The 17,949-nt window shown below is 34.8% G+C and overlaps 2 protein-coding genes across 2 annotated transcripts; one reads left to right on the top strand and one right to left on the bottom strand.

Moving 5' to 3' along the window:
* Window positions 1–1,664: 1,664 nt before the first annotated feature.
* Window positions 1,665–2,120, bottom strand: LOC104108109 (auxin-responsive protein SAUR68-like). Its single transcript, XM_009617090.4, has one exon. The coding sequence runs from the start codon at window positions 2,118–2,120 to the stop codon at window positions 1,665–1,667; it is 456 nt and encodes a 151-aa protein (XP_009615385.1).
* Window positions 2,121–11,438: 9,318 nt separating this feature from the next.
* On the top strand, window positions 11,439–17,334 carry LOC104116738 (protein YELLOW LEAF 1, choloroplastic-like). The gene is made up of 5 exons (XM_009627658.4): window positions 11,439–11,640; window positions 13,961–14,058; window positions 15,880–16,031; window positions 16,612–16,687; window positions 16,960–17,334. The coding sequence occupies exons 2-5, from the start codon at window positions 14,010–14,012 to the stop codon at window positions 17,154–17,156; spliced, it is 474 nt and encodes a 157-aa protein (XP_009625953.1). The 5' UTR covers window positions 11,439–11,640; window positions 13,961–14,009; the 3' UTR covers window positions 17,157–17,334.
* Window positions 17,335–17,949: the final 615 nt, after the last annotated feature.

The raw sequence follows: 17,949 nt of genomic DNA, 5'->3' as shown, positions 1-17,949 counted from the left end.
CGAAATGTGATTGATAAAATCTCTGACTTACAATAAGAATTATTGGTTCATAGAAATATTATATTTCACCGGTAATTCTGTAGGTTAAATTTTTTTGGTCTAAGTTTGGTTCATAATCCAGAAGACACCAAACCTATTATATTTAGACCATGCAAATCCAGCAAGTTTTACTCTTCTATCCATTACTTTTATTTGTACAAAAAATTGAAAGAGTAAGGACTGTGGTAGTATTTCAATATTTTTGTGGACAAGTAGCTGTATAAATAGTTATGTGACTTGATCTCCTTGATGCTATGACCAAGTGTATAGAGCCCTTACCAAATGTCTCTTCGCATGAAAAGTTTTTGACAAGTAGACGAACACTTATCATTTTCTTACACAATTCTTACAACTATAAATACCACTTCCTATACCATCCGAAGATACCAACAAATATTTTGTTCTCTCATGATTGCTAATAATTAGTAATCATCATTACAAGCCTTCTCATTTTAGGCCTAGCTTTATGTGTGTTCCAATTTCTTTTATAACCTGTGTTTATTATCATTCCAAAATTGCTGGTATTATTTAATTTTGCTAATTCGTGTATCCTATAAATAAATAGAGGTAGACTTGTTTATTCTGGGAAACATTTCACATTGCTGAAATAATTTCTTAGGACAATGCCCAGCACGACTCAAGCCAATTCGTGTAATTCTGCTCATTCGTGTAATTCTGCTCATAAGTAATATTATTGCAGTATTATTGTTATTTTTCGGGTGTCATTTCCCTACAAGCAAGCCTTTATTTCAAGACTTATTAGCTCAAGCCGAAGAAGCGTTTAGATTTGATCATTCAATGGGCGGTCTCACAATACCTTGCAAAGAGGATGTGTTCACCGACCTCACTTCCCGCAATTGAGGAGATTATGAGAAGGACCATAGCGCGAATTCATCTGCCCATGAAATTTTGTAAAGCAATAGTTTTAGAAATGTGAAAGATGAGAGCTGGTAGAGAAGCCACTTTCATGTGAGTGGGACTTGACAAAGAGGGAAACAATTCCTCGTTTTTTCTTGACCATTTTGTATATTAGCAGTAAACAAGGATTTTCTGCTTGTAAAGTTGAGTTAAAATGACTAACCTCCTGTCAAATGGATATAGCCAATTTTTAATTAAGCAAATTTTTTCAAGTCACTTGATTAGAAGACTCGATGCTTTTATATGTTCTTGTTTCCTAATTCAGTAGATGGATGTAACTGACATTTTGCACAATTATGCTGTTGGCTCTATTGACACCAGCAATTAAGAACTACTATTGCTATTTAAAGCTCTTGGACCCTCCTTTATGTGGTTGTAATTTGCAGCTTCCTTTCAATCTATACTGATCAAGTATGAAATTTAACTGCAAAGGAAGTCTGGAAAAGGAACAGTTACTGATTTCACTTCATTTAAACTCTTTACAATTAATTTTTCATGTCATTTAGACTTGCGTTGTTTCGATTCATACGTTCTGTAAGTTTCGATAGACAAAGTTGATTGCCTGCAATAAAATAATAGTGCTACTCCATGATGACAATGTTAAATCTCTATTCCATCTGTAATAATACAACTTTCAGTTGCCGATTTTTCATTTGCTATACAATCTGTTTTGAGCTATCATTTACAAAATATGGCCATTTCATGTCTCAATAAACAAGAATCGGTTGATTTCCTCTTTCTTGGTGAAAAGAAGAAGTTGAATAGAAACATGAAGGAATTGAGAGGAGCAATGCTTTGTGAAGATCTCCAGCAGTTACACCTTTCTTGATCAGTGATATGATGTAGTCCATGAACGCCGAATCACAGGGTAATGTAATAAGCCCACCACTTGGTAGTCCAAACTCTTCTTCGGACATGCTTAAAAGTTGCCTAACGACCTCATTTTCAAGATAAGCCAAGGGAATTAGGAAGCGCCTTTGATCAATTGTATAGACTACAAAATGGCCTTTTCCGGCGATAGAGGATGAAGATGTACTACAACTGTCTGCATCACTGCCATTTCTTGGAAGCGAAATCCTCTTCCTTTGCATAGCTGCAAACTTTTGCCATCTCCTTGCTATTGTGATGAGCTTCTTAGTAATGAGCATTGTCTTTCTTTCCATTTTTTTTCCTTGAAAATTTGGAGTACACTAGAAAATTAGAACCTTTTTATCGCTAAATAGATAATGCGTGTATCTGATGATGAAAAAAGCCAATTGAAGGCAGTGTTATTTATACAAGAGGTTATAGATAGGCTTTGATTTGGAGATTAAGTATTGCTACTAACAACCAAAGGCAAAGCCATGTGCTGATGCCTGTTATTCCACAAATATATGGCCTAAAATTCTAAGTGCCTGTCAAGGAGTTAGAAGTCAATACCATGTGATACTAAATCATCGACTTCATCCATTCTTGTGGCTTTTATTTTAAGGGTGTCTTCTGTTCCAAATCATGAGAAGCCATGTGAAACTTCATGTGCTGTTGTCTATCACCAGTTGGTTATGAGACTTGTCGATATGTGGAGGTGTTACATTGTGCAGTATATGTAGGAGAGAGTCAAAAGAAGAGATTCGTCGTGCCAATATCATACCTGAGCCAGCCTTTATTCCAAGACTTGTTAGCTCAAGTTGAAGAAGAGTTTGGATTTGATCATCCAATGGGCGGTCTCACAATACCTATCAAAGAGGATGTGTTCGTTGATCTCACTTCCCGCTTGAGGAGATCATGAGTAGGACTGTGGTGCAAATTTTTCTGCCCTTGAAATTTTGTAAAGAAATAGGACTAGAGATGAGAAAGAGGAGATTGTAGAGTTCATTGTATAGTTCAGAACCACAAGAACCTTTGTAGGGAATATTTCTGATGTAAATTTATGAGTAGCAGAAGTTCTAAATGGCCATTCCTTCACAGAATGCTTACTATCCAAAACTGTCCTAACAGCTAACTTTAGCACATCAGATTCTCAATGGCAGATTATTATACAAACATAAAACATCACTGTAAACATTAGTTCCAGGATTAACAGAATATTTTGAAAACCTTTCCACATTGAAATAACACATGTTAGATAAAAAGGTAAACACTCATCTTATTAATTGCTTTAACATGAACCGAGAAAGGATTTCTATTTGATTTGTCAAAAATCAAATAGAATATTATGTTCATTACTATGGAACTACACGTACCGATGTAAAGAGGCATTTCGAGGTTAAGCTGAAATTTGCGGGATAAAATCCTTCATTATGAGAGCAAATAATAATTACTTAAGGTAAAGAGGTTAAGTCCACTCGTTAGGTACTAAGAGAAATTAAATACTTATTGTTAGGTTGATCAGCTAGTGTAATTTTTATTCTATCGATATTAATATATAGGGAAGAGGGTCAAATATGCCCCTGAACGATTGAAAATAGAGCAATTATGCCCTCCGTTTGTATTTGGGTACAAAATTGTCCTTGCCGTTAATAAAGTGGTTCACTTTTGTCCCTCCCCACTAACAGACTCCACATCAAGGATAATTTTGTACCCAAATACAAATTGAGAGTATAATTGCTCTATTTTCAATAGTTCAGGGGCATATTTGACCATTTTCCGTATAAAATAATTCTTTTTTGCTGAGTTGAAAATCTATGTTGGAGAAAAAGTATTCTCTGTAAAAAAAAAAAAAAAAGAGAGGGAAAGGAATGTCTTGCCATATCTTTTATGTAGTAATTACTACAATGACGAAAAATCTCATCGGAAAATTCCTCCGGCCAGCTTCACTTTTTTTACTTATTATTTTCTTACCGGTGTGATTTGATTTTTATATTCTTTGAACTCATAAGTCCTAGTATGTAAGATAACCAAACAATATTCCATTAGAGAGACTCGAATCCGTATCTGCTCAAAGGATACAATGCCATTGTTCATCATTGATGTATCCGTAATAAAATGACCTTTTACATTGTAATATCAATTCTTAATGCAAAATCTTATTATTAGAGTACCAAGTAATTAATGGTGAATTTGTTTTCGTTCGTCTTCCTATTTTAATTTGCAACCGCATATCGATACATCCATAAGTTACTATCACAAATTCTACTTTTACATTTCTCTTATGTGGGTATTTGGACAAGGTGGGTTGCTCTGATGGTAAGCACCCTCCACTTCTAACCAAGAGGTTGTGAGTTCGAGTCACCCCAAGATCAAGGTGGGGAGTTCTTGGAGGGAAGGATGCCGAGGGTCTATTGGAAACAGCCTCTCTACTCCAGGGTAAGGGTAAGGTCTGCGTACACACTACCCTCCCCAGACCCCACTAGTGAGATTATACTGGGTTGTTGTTGTTGTTATGTGGGTATTTGGATACAAAATTATGCCCTCCTTTTGTACCCAAATGCAAACGGATGGTATAATTGCTCTATTTTTTTTATAGTTTAGAGGTATATTTAGACCTTTTCAACTCAGCAAAAAAGTATTATTTTATACGAAAAAGGGTCAAATATGTCCCTGAACTATTAAAAATAGAGCAATTATGTCCTCCATTTGTATTTGGGTACAAAATTGTCCTTGATGTGGAGTTTGTTAGTGGGGAGGGGCAAAAGTGAACCACTTTATTAACGGCAAGGGCAATTTTATACCCAAATATAAATGGAGGACATAATTGCTCTATTTTTAATAATTCAGGGGCATATTTGACCCTTTCCCTTATATATATAATACTCTCGGTTAAAGGTAACAATCTCACATGGTTTAGATTAAACTGTAAAGCTAAAAGAGGACTTTGAAATGTGTTATACTTTGTTGTTTCATTTCATCATAAAACTTGAATTGATATAAATATTTCTTTCTTATATCAATGCTTTACATATTTCATGACTTTACTTAAATCATGTCCTACTTCTTGAAGGAAACCATTTATGGTACATACTAGACATATGGAGTTTAGTCTAATTGGTCAAATTTTTATTTTTATAAACTGGTCTTGAGCAGCACGAGCACCGTACGTGGATAGAACATCTCCACATCTTTTGCTTATGCTTTTGGTGAGACTCCACACTTTTAATCACGGAGGGATATTCACTTTATACTTATGAGTCACCATGGTTTGTCTCCGTTGGCTATTTCATTCTGTGTCAAAAAACTTCCACACACAATAATTTATTTTGTGAGGTTGTAATTCTATGATTACTCATATGACATGCAAGAATAAAATATTCGACTTTTATGAATTTTATTTAGTGAAAAAGTGTTGATTTAAAGATTGTCGCCATGCATTGGTTATAATGATCTAAAATGTTTATGTTTTTATAAATACTTCCGCATGCATGTTAGAGGAATATAAATAAGGATTCTTATATGGGTTAGTTTGCTTGGGTGGGATAGTGTATCGGATGCTAATCTAGGACTGGCAAGTGGGCCGGTTCCGGGCCTAAACGGGTCAAGTGGGCCGGTCCAAACGGTCCCGGTCCCGGACCGGGCCCAAATTAAACAGGCCCGGGCCTAAACGGGCTATTTCTAAGGACCGGCCCGGGACCAGGACAGTTTGGTCCCAGGCTAAACGGTCCCGGGCCTCGGGCTAAACGGGCTAAGTGAGCCCAATATTTTTTTTTTAAATAAATAAATAGATATTAGAGACAAAAGGATGTTAAAATAAATATCTAAGATGTATAGATATTCGAATATATATAGTATATAAGATGTATATCGATAATCTATATATACATCTTATATACTATATATAAGATGTATATATAATATAGTATATATATTAAATGTATATATAGTATATATATATATATAAGCTATATTCGATAAGCTATATATACATCTTATATACTATATATAAGATGTATATATAGTATAGTATATATATTAAATATATATATATAGTATATATATATATATATATATATATATAAGCTATATTCGATAAGCTATATATACATCTTATATACTATATATAAGATGTATATACAGTATAGTATAGTATATATATATTAGTCTAAAGATAAAAGGATGTTAAAAATAATATCTAAGTCTAAAGACAAAAATATTGTAAAGAGATATGCCTTGTAATTTTATTATAGCATTAAAAAATATGGCAATATCTTTCTTAGTCTTCATCCCCCTATGGAATGAGCACAACAAGGTGCTAATACCACCATTGAGAAGAAAAAGAAACTAATCAAGATGTGCCAAAATATAAGTTACATAATACATACTAATTTTTGTTCATACAAGTTACATGGTATCTCTTACAAACTTCATAAATCTATCAAGGTCCGGAGGAATTTCCGTTGGTGGTGGCGGAAAAGTTGCTTGGTCATCGCCACTTCCGGGCGAAGCAACATCCTCCGCAAGTTCAGCTAGCATTTTTTCGTAAGCTTCGTCTTCATCTGGTTGTGATTCAGCAAGTCCAAAATTTTTCTTTCTGACCGGATCCAATCTTTGAAAAGTACTGATTTTTTCAAACTCTCCCTCATAGACACTCTATAATCACCGAGTTGAAGTCTTGCTTGACTGAAAGCGCTCTCTGATGCCACTGTTGAAGCTTGAATAGTTAAAATATCTCGGGCCATCCTTGAAAGAACCGGAAAGTGTTTTTCTTTGTCCTTCTACCATTCCAAAAGATTAAAGGAACCGTCGGGATTCACTTCCTCAATTTCCTGCGATAAATAAACTTCAAGCTCATTTAGTTGTGAAAAATCACTACTACTAGAACCTTGAGAACCCCTAAACCCCGCCCAAGCACTAAGTGCTCTTACTCCCGCGGTTCTTTTAGATGATTGAGAATCAGAAGAAGAATGAGTTGGAACATTTGGTCTAGCATGATTTAATGCAACTTGATACGTATTAAAAATAGTTTGAGCATTTATTATAATTGAGGCTATTGTTTCCGGAAGTTGAGACAATTCCTCATCTTTAAGTGCTAAACCATTATAAACAGTTTCATACCAAAAATGAGGACCTCCTAATTTCATACAAGGATTTAACAAAGCAGAAACACCATAAATAGGGGAAATAGGGAAAAAATATTTTTTAAACTTTTTTCTCATAGAATCAATAGCAAGTTTATAAATTTCCCCACCCTCTGAAAAATGAGCAAACAAATTTGCAAGTTCTGCAATATAAACTAAACAGTTTGAAATAGTAGGATAATATTGCCCAGAAAATTCATTTGTAGCAATATGAAATTTTTTTAAAAATTTTACAAGTATTTTAACATTAGCCCAATCCCCATTTGTAAGGTGTTCATCATCATCACTTACATGTGCATTAAATTTTGAGTTTATGGGGTTTCTATATTCATATGCAACAACCAAACTTTCATACATGTAATTCCATCTAGTTGGACAAAGGTTATGAACCTTTCTTTCTCTTAGGCCAAATTCATTGCATCTTTTAAAATATTCTCTAAGTCTACTTCTACGGTTTGAATAAAAAGCCAGTTAAGAGCCATTTTAACCTTTTCAATTTCAATATTTAAAATTCTCATACCATCACCCACAATTAAATGGTAAATATGACAAATACATCTAACATGAAAAATATCACTAAATGTAGGATTTAGCGTAGTGGTAAGCAAGGCTATAGCATTTGTGTTACTAGTAGCATTATCCATTGAAATTGACATTATTTTATCACTAATACAAAAATATCTACAAATATATGTAACTGTGCCAGCAATAAACTACCCTGTGTGACGTGAATTAATTATTCTATAAGAAATAATGCCCTTTTGCATTATCCAATCCTCATCAATCCAATGACTGGTAACAGTAAGGTAATCACAGTCGTTACCACTTCTACCAATATCAGTTGTAATAACAACATGACAATTTATATGAGTAAATAAATAGCGCAAATATTGTTCATATTCATGTTTATATTTATAAATATCGCTCTTTACGGTTGTGCGAGAAAAATCTTTATAAGTAGGATAAAAAAAAATTAATATAATGAACAAAGTTAGGATCAGAAGGAAAACTATAGGGTAAACACATAACAGTTACCATTTTTGCCAATTCTTCCCGATCTTTTTTTGGATCATAATATAAAATACTACCGGTAACAGTGTTAATTTTCGGTTAAAATTGATTTGAACCGGTACTAGGGTCAACCTCACTAGGAGTAGGTAAACTTTTCCCCTCGGCCAAAGCTTTCAGATTAAGATATCTCACTTTATCTTGAGGGTGTTTCATTATGTGTCTAGACAAAGTTCCCGTCTCCCTTCCTCCCTCCCCCCCGATCCAAAATATTTAAAAACTAACTCTGTGCCATAAGTTTTACACTTAGCCTTATTTTCTGTAATTAGTTGAGTAAAAAATGGCCAAACGAGAGATGTTTCCGTCCGTTTGCTAGGTTGTCTAAAGAAAGTAGGGGTAGTAACAAGAGTATCAAATGGGGCATCATTTGGATTAGCAGGGTTACTACTAGTTGGGTTAACATCAGGAGCAGGACTAGTTGGTGTATCATCATCCGGTTGAGTTTCATCAAAATCTATTTCCTCGTCATCATTTTCATCAATAGTTGGATTAGAATAAAGAGCATTCATTAATTCATGGTCTAATTGTTCACCAGATCTAATATGATGGCAAAATTGACTTTCAGTAAATTGTAATAAACTATTATCGCTATCAAGAATAGCATGTGTAGGCCGTATATGGAGTTTGGTTCGGGGAGTCCGGGGCAGTGGGGGAGGAACAAATTGAGCACTAGATTCGTCACACTTGGATTTTCCCTTATTTTTACCAATTTTTTTTTTTAAGGAAGTCATCTTAATTAATAAAGTAATAGAAAATAAATAAAACAAACAAAATTATAATATTAAAACTTAAGAGTTGGAACGAGTTTACCGAATTGACGAACAACTTGTTGGAAATTGATTATCGTTGAAGACTTCAATTCACCAACTTCACAATTGTTTCACAAATTGTAACAATAAAGTAAGCAATAGTAGCAATTATAGAAGAAAATTAGAGAGAGATTGTGATAGATTGATGATTTTGTAAGAAAAAATGAAAGAATGATGGGGTATTTATAGTTGAAAATTGGGGAAAAGTGTAATTATAAAAAGTTTGGGATTAAAACAAAGTTGGGGGGTTAAATGACTATTTTATAAATAGCCAACGACTATTTTTGACAGTCCAACGGCTAAATTTTTTTAAAAATAAAAAAATAAATTTATTTTTTTATAAAAAAAAAATAGTCGTTGGGACCGTTTGGCCCGCTAAGGAACCGGGCCGGTCCCGGGCCCTGGCGGGCTAAACAGTCTCGGGCCTGACGGTCCCAAATCATAAGACCGACCCACGAGACCGGCCCAGGCCCACTAAAACCGGGCCAAACGGTCCTGGCCCGTTTAGCCCGTTTGATCCGCGGTCCCGGGCCTGCACCGGCCCACTTGCCACCCTTATGCTAATCATATGAATTTGGATCGTGATACCATTTTAAACCTACTTCCAAAATTTAGCGATAAATTTATGTTGCATATCCTCATAACTTGATTATGAAATCACGTAGTTAGAAATATAATATTTCTTAAGTTTATACTTACAAACTAGGTAAAGAAAGCTGAAAAAAGATAAAATAGCAAGACAAGAAACAGAAAGTAGCAAGACAAAAAAAGGAAAAAAAATACAGAAGAGGAGGAAAGAGTTTCAAGTTAATAAAGGGTTTTTTACACGCTTGATCCTTTTTTAACTATTATTTTAAAAAAATAGCATCATTTATTGTTTATTACATAAAGAATATTTTATTATTATTATTAGCATATTATAAAAATTAAGCTTAACATTTAATAAGTTAACTGACTCGCTAATCACTGGAAGTACTTTTTTTATCCATCTCCATTCTCCCTTTCTAACATTTTATTGGGATTTTAAACTTGTGTAGCTTAAAGAGGGTGAATGAGAAATGGAGGGAAAATGAAACATTTGAGTTTTCCTTGGGAAAGAGACATTGTCCCATATTGTAGGAAGAAAAAGCTTTTGATGGGTATATATATAATTGCTCTTCTTCTAGCTCTTAAAGAGTTAAGAAAAAGGCAAGCATCGCGCCGTCGTCGTCGTCGCTCGCTCGGCTTCGGCTAAAAATTCAATCCGGAATAACCCGCGACCCGGTTCGGTCAGGCCCGTTTTTTTTCCCGCAATATTTTGAATCCCAGAATCTTTCCTTACGAAATTTTCTGAGCTTCTTCTTCTTCTTCTTCTGTACAATATTTTCGAGTGTATTTTACGACCATTGAGTGGATCGCAGTTCATCAGAGTTTTTGGTACCAATACACTGGTGAGTTAAATCGTTCTATCCTGGGAGGATATATTCCAGCACCTCGGGTACTTGAGGGGAATAATTTCCTTAAGGACACACTGTGTATTCAGTGGGCTCGATTTATTCCCATACTGTTTTTTATTTTTCAGAATCTATTTCGTTAAACAAGTATTACTAACTTTCTGTTTTATTTTTTCAGAAAGTTTAATTGTTTATTACAGCAATACAAAATTATAACACATTTATCTTCTTCACTCTATTTTTGAAAATCTGATGCATATGTGAATGCCACCTAAATTCAAGATGTATTGATTTATACGTCTTTTATACTTTATATATCAAGTATCACTTTAATTCAAAATATATTTTTATGTATATAATTGTTGTATATTTATTTGTGAAGTGCCATCTTATTTTAAGATGTATTTTTAATGTATATTTCAAATATATTTTATATATCAAGTGCCATTTTAATTCAGGATGTATTTTTTATGTACATTTTTTTTGGTATATTTATATGCCATCTTAATTAAATTTAAGATATATTTTTTGTGTATATTTTACATGTCTAGGTGTCATCTTAATTGAAGATGTATTTTTTATGTATATTTTTTTTGTATATTTTATATGTTTTAATTGAATGTATATTTTTTATATATACGTTTTGTATATATTAACATATATTATTATCGAAGTAAGATCTTTACGTTAAGAAATGAAGAAAGAAGAAAGAGAAAAACTTAAGAAAGATAATTAAAAAGAAAACGAATGGAACAAAATTTAAAAAATATATTGGATTCGGCAGAAAATAAAATTAAGAAGATGAAGAAAAAGAAGGAAAGCTAATAGATAAAGAGAAAAAAAGGGGCATGATTTTTGTACAAATAATGACTTTCCATTCAAATTGTTTATGTTTAGGGATTAATAATTAATATTCTTATTTTAATGGAACTGTGTGCTACAAATATAAATATTTTCCTGCCACAACTGTAATATTAGATTTTCTGCTAAGAATTGATTATATTTCTTTTAAACTGTGACAGTTATGTAAAGTTCCCGTTAATAAAGCCAAGAGGAATTTTGTTTCTTTTCTTCCATTTACAATATCATGTAATATTTGAGATAACCTGCCTTTTGGTCAGATTACAAAAGGTGAAAAAAAACCCAACTCGCTAAAACGGGTCTTAGCACACAGGCGGTTTACCCGAACCCATAACCTTTTTCATCCCAAAACAAAATTCCTATCCAAGTAATCACCTCTTCTTTTCCCTCTTCGTCATTCCTTCCCCCTTCAATAAACCATCAGCCCAACAAAGAACAAATAATTTTCCTCTCTTTATATCATTCTTCTTCAATATTGGCAGAGTCTAATTTCACTCTCCTTCTATTGGGTATCTGAAAAAGGTTCGTACTTTAACCCAGTTTTCACTTTTCTCTTTTTCTTTTTTTGGGTTTGTCTCTCTCTTTTTTTATGTGAATTATTATTTGGGTTTACTTTGATTTATGAAAAGGTTGGATCTTGCTATTGAATATAGGTGAAATTTTGTGGGGTTGTTATGGTATTGGTCGTGTCTTATTTTGTTTTGGGGGGGGGGGGGGGGGGATTGTAACTTTATTTAGAGGAAAAATTATGTTACGGTATGTTTTAATTAAATTAAATTGAAAAAAAAAGTGTAGCATAGGACCTTTTGACTGTTGTTTTTGGAAGTGCCTAGGCCCTTGTTGGAAGTAACGAAAATTGTGCAATTTGAATACCCGTAGTTGGTATTGTAGATACTTACTTTTGTTATGCTATACTAATATAAGGAGTGTTCCATGGTAGAAGATTGAGTTTGTTCTTGACATACTATGTGGGTGAACCCCAGGAAAGTTTTCGTACAAACTAGAGCTTTATGGATGCTAAACCTCAGTGGCAGAGCCACCTTATAGGAAAAAATACACTGTGTAGCTAGGTAAAAAAATAAATTATATGTATATATACTATGTATTGACTCCCCTTAATTTCCTGATATGTTTACTTTTATATATTTTGACACACCTTAACGAAAATTCTGGCTCCGCCACTGCTAGTAAACCTATTTACCTCAATATTAGTATGTCTTATAGTTGGCATTGGTATTGGTATGTTCTATATTAACTAGTTTTTACCGTATTTTGAACAATTTACTAGAAGAACGCACCATGTCAGCCCTTTTTTTTGGTTTTGTTTCCACGAGTACGTCAAGGCAGATAAAAAGTCATGGTACAGAAGCTTAAGCTGTCAACGCCTGAAAATAATACTTAAGTAAATATCAATTTGAAACAGGAAGTAAAACCTTAAAACCAACAAAATCTTAGACCGAAAATTACTTACAAGCCGAATTATAGACATCGCTTGGTAAAATCCAGTGCAAGCCGAATTAGTTAACGTAGTAGACTCTATGCTCCTATAGGAGCCAATCCATTATGAGCCTCCTTTTAAGAAGGAATGCTTCGGTGGTTTCTATTTGGTTGTGCAACAGAATGCTTGTGGCATCTGATATGAGAGTCAGTTGTATTTACATTTTTATAAGATTGTCACCTAATACTTTCAGTTTAGTTTGTTATTTTAGTTTGACTTTACTGCTATTTTTGAAGATGTATGACCTTGGAATGCATAACTGTTTCCTCCCGATTAGGGGGCTAGCTGCTAAAAAGCCAGATAATGTGTGAATAGTAGTGCGTCTCAATGGAAAGCACATCTCTCCTTGAAGTTAACCAATTTTTTGATGAATAAAGGCTCTTGTGTGTCAGGCTTTGAAGTATTAACTGATCTGCTTCAGTGTGAAGTTTAGGTTCAATGGTGGTTGTTTCTAGATGTCTGAGTTATAAAACGTCAAGATGGACATGTTGATTGCTAATTTCCCCCTCATATGGATCTTATCCTCAGATCCTTCTTGTCTACTTTCTCATAGTGCCCAAGATGAACTTTCTAATGTCTTATTAAGAGAGCCGTATGTATAGAAAAAGGAATGCGCGAGAAAATGTGGTTTGCTGTGGGCAGTTAAGACAGAATTGACCTTCTAAATGCATTTCCTAATTTTGTGCTATTTTGTTACCTTCGGAAATATAATCTGGAAATTTGTAATGGAGAACTTTAGTTGCCTCACTGAGCTGTAACTGTACTTTTTCAGGATTAACAGTGTACCTAAAAAATATTAACTGATTTTCTGTATATGTATAAGCTTCACTACTTAGTGTTTTATTTTTTGATGAAGTAAATATCATTAAATGGCATCAAGTAGATGCAAAAGAGAGTACAAAAGAGATGATAATGCTAGCTCCATGACAATTGATCAGCTAAAGTTCAGTGAGCCTACAAAATCCAAAAAATTAATTGGACAAAGTACAGGCTTAAGATAATTCCAACTGTAAAGATTAAAGCAAAAAGCCTTCAAAGTGTGAGTTGGAGTTGAGATTCCATCAAAATATATGTGGTTCCTTTCGTTCCAGATACACCAAAAGCTTCACTGCTTGGTGTTATCAAACACTCATGAAATTCAGATGATCGAATGAAGTCATTTACTGCTGATATTGGACACCACCGTCCTTTTGTTGATAGTTTGCCAACTGAGAACACTTAGAGTGCGGCGATAATGGTTTTCCATTTCTGTGACAAGCAATATCGTTGTTGATACCCTCTTGCAAGTGCTATTATATTCTGTATGAATTGCATATTTAATCTATTTTTCCTTTTGGATTGCAGGATTGTAATAGGATTCAATCTCAGGGAGACTCAGAGTTATTGCAAAAAGATGTTATCAACCGCCAGTACCACTATGAGTGCAGTTACTTTGCCAATAGGTATGTTTGTGTATATCCCCTGATTGATTCTTTTAACTAAGTACCTCTGCATGTCTTTCTTTGATAAGGGATGTCATAATTAATATCCATGTAATTAGGATCTCACAGTGATGCTTGATCCTGTTAAACATTAATGTATCAACTTCTCTTGGTTAGCTCATTTGAGAGTCCTTTTTGTTTTTACAAGGTTAATGATATTATTAACAAAGGGAAAACTCCCGTATACAAGAGGTATACCAAAAGGTAGAGAATCTACCACAAAACATGCAGCAACAACAACAACAATCCAGTATAATCCCACTAGTGGGGTCTGAGGAGGGTAATGTGTACGCAGACCTTACCCCTACCCTGGGGTAGAGAGGCTGTTTCCGATAGACCCTCGGTTCCCTCCCTTCAAGAACTCCCCACCTTGCTCTTGGGGTGACTCGAACTCGCAACCTCTTGGTTGGAAGTGGAGGGTGCTCACCACTAGAGCAACCCACTACAAAAGATACACAATTATCTATACGAGTAGGGATCTCATGGGTGCACCAAAAAGCAATTAAAGATAAAAGGCTATTCCTCAAATGTGCAAATTCATTTTCAATCCCCTCAAAAGCTCTCATGTTTCTCTCTCTCCATACGATCCACATAAGAGCGAACGGAGCAACCTTCCATGCCGTTTGTCTTCTTCTCCTACATCTACTGGCCCGGCTGTGCAACATATCTTTAACGGTACCTGGAATCACCCATTGAACACCAAAGAAATTGAGGACCACCCTCCACAGACCCGATGCTACTCTACCATGCAACAGTAGATGATCAACTTCTTCGCCCGAACATTTGCACATGTAGTAGCACCAGCTGATATGTGTAATACTTCTCTTCCTCACATCCTCAGCTGTCAGAATCGATCCCCTCGCTGCCAACCATGCAAAAAAAAAAACCTTCCTAGGAGCCCCAGGAATCCAAATCGATAAATGCGGAAAATATGTCTCCTCTCTCACCAACAAATTCTAGTAAAAAGATTTGATTGTGAATAAACCAATCACTCCTCTACGCCCATCTCCATGAGTCACTATTAAGGTGAGGCTTGGTTTGCCCATAGAGTAACGCCATCAACCTTTAGAACTCCTCTATCTCCCGTCTTGCAGGTTTCTTCTAAACGTGAGATCCATAGAACTTCCCCTTCATGCTCCCTACGAATCTGATGGACTGTCAACTCTCTCTGATTCGAAGCTCTGAATACGTTAGGGAACCGGATTAGATGTAAAATATCTGATTAGCATTATTGTGCAAGTGCTGTAGGAATTAAGGCAGATAGGCACATTAAGTAATGATCCTCTTGTAATATATCAGTTGCTATTTTGCATATACTACTAGACTGTTTTAGCTTAGCTTTCTCTTCTCTCTCTATGAAAACATCAATTTGCACTCACCCGCTGACAGTCAAATATATAATACTTTCATATACAGCAAATCGGTAGAAGTGAAAATTTTGGTTTATGATCTATCATCTAGCATTCTGAATTTTGTGCTGTTTAACACCATGGAAGTCTGAGATGCATCCTTTTCCCCAAGTCAAAGCCTTTGTCTTTGTTTTAATTGTCAAAAGAAAAAAATAAAAAGTAAAACAAATCTCGTCTTTGATTTTGTAGTTAATGTAATGTGATGGTATTTTTGAAGTGCTAATTTAACATTTGCGTTTAAGGTTTGACAAAGATGTGATCAAAACATTTGATAGTTTAAAATCCAATGCTAGCAAAATACTTTTGAAGAATTGCTGCTCATCCTGTTGCTTGTTCTATCTTAATTGTTAATAATTGGATATCATTGTCACAGTGAGAGCAGGGGATAAGCAATTCAAGCCAATAGTATCTGTTCCTGCTGGCCTCCAGCCGCTTTGCATGCAATCTCAACTCATTAACAGCAGAAGACGCTTAATGAGTCGTGTCCAAGAAAAACGTGCTTCAATAATATGTTCTGCTGCTTTGGTAACAGTCTCTTTAGTACTTGTGTTTGTGTAATTGCTAGGAGTGCCTGCTTAGCTAATTACACGCCTATAGTGATTCTAGTGGTTCAGTAATTTCTTATTAACTTCAGAGCTTCAGAATGCTACAGCAAGTAGCTGTTTATGGCACATAGTAATCACATTGGCTTATGTCTCCATATGTGCAGTTCAGTATGCGAAGCAGGATTCTGCAGTTAGTATATTGAAAATCAACTGCATTTACTACAACAAATATATTAGCCTCTCTATTTGCCACTTATTGTTTATTGATATGGATGGTTAACATGTGAAGATATATGTTTGTTTATTACTTGAAAGTGGTTATAACGCATCACGGGCAAGAAAATCCGAAAGAGGATTTGATTAATTTAATATAGTTCAGTATTCAGTTTTCCGTTCAGTTAGTATGTATGTTTATTACTGCAGTTAGTATGTTTGTATATTAGTTAGTACTGCTGTGCCTACTATTACTTGCATTCAGTATTTGATTTATTTTGCTGCATCATTGAATCTATAGTGCTACTAGCATCTCTGTTCAACACTTGTTTCTTGCATCAACGCAGAATGCCAGATGTGCTGAAGGCCAGACGCAGACGGTCACACGGGAACAATCAACCATTACAGTTGCACCAGTTCAAGGTAATTTGTTGATGTTCTTTATAGCAACTGGTGGAACGAATGGATGGAAATAACTATTTGTATTTTGCATTTTAGTTATTTTGACTGTTACACTTATGGTTAGTAGTGTCTCCATTCTGTCCTGCTGCTGAAAAAAATACATCAGTTTAGCCTTTACTTAACCAGTGGTTTCCCGGAAGTTTATCAGCACAAAATTAACAGCCATGCTTGTATTTTATAAATATCCAGTGCAAAGTATCATATGGGCGCTAATATATCTGGACTGGATACAGGTAAGGAAAAATCTCCTGCACTGGATGATGGTGGGTCTGGGTTTCCCCCTCGTGATGATGATGGCGGTGGAGGTGGGGGTGGGGGTGGTGGAGGCAATTGGAAAGGTGGGTTCTTCTTTTTCGGTTTTCTTGCTTTCTTAGGCTTCTTGAAGGACCAGGAGGATGAAGGACCCTACCGGGATCAACGGAGAAGATGAAGAAAACCAGAATATTGATACATAGAAATCAAAATATTGGCTTTGTAACTGGTCCTCCCTCATTATTCTCCAATCATGGCTTCGAGCAACCTGTAGTGGGACAATTATGTATTTGAGTGTAGCATTATGTTTCAGAGAAAATACAATGCATTTAGAAATAATATGCTTTTTTTCAACACTTACTATATCCCAGGATGGTTGGATAAGTTGCTCTCTTAGTCTTAAATCTTTTTTGGTTCTTTTTCTTTGGGGTAGGGAGCTGGGTGAGGGAAGGAAGGAATGTTGTGAATGCGATCTAATTGCAGAGGATCTAAGCGTTGGTTATGTAAGATCCTATGGTAAGCATAGTTATGAACGTAAGAGTAGTTATGAATATGTAGACCATCCTCTATTTTTTTTTTTCAAATGATTTATGAGGTCACGTCTCCTATGAAAGAAAATATTTATGAACAATTTAGAGCATGTTTGGAAAGCCAACATGTAATTGGAGGTAATTATGCAGTTTGGTTTGTCTAATCAAGTAATTATTTGGTCAGCATGAAACTTAGAGTAATTACACTCTTTAATTTTCAAGTAGAGTTAAAAATTGATAGTAATTATATTGTGTAATTATAAGATGTCTTTTGAAAATTTTTCTTTCTTCTTTTTTCTCCCAAATATATTTTTCTTTTTTGAACAGCTTCAATTTTCCTGCTCTGGTAGAATTGAAATTTAACCTAGGAAATAAATCAGGGGTTGTTTGCGTATAATAGAAGAGGATGGAGATAAATATTGCTAAAGAGGGTTGTTCGAT

Source organism: Nicotiana tomentosiformis, chromosome 5, assembly GCF_000390325.3.
Source record: "Nicotiana tomentosiformis chromosome 5, ASM39032v3, whole genome shotgun sequence".
NCBI classification, from domain to species: Eukaryota; Viridiplantae; Streptophyta; class Magnoliopsida; order Solanales; family Solanaceae; genus Nicotiana; species Nicotiana tomentosiformis.
Note: the sequence above shows the minus strand (reverse complement) of the source record. Positions and strands in the feature narration are given on the sequence as shown.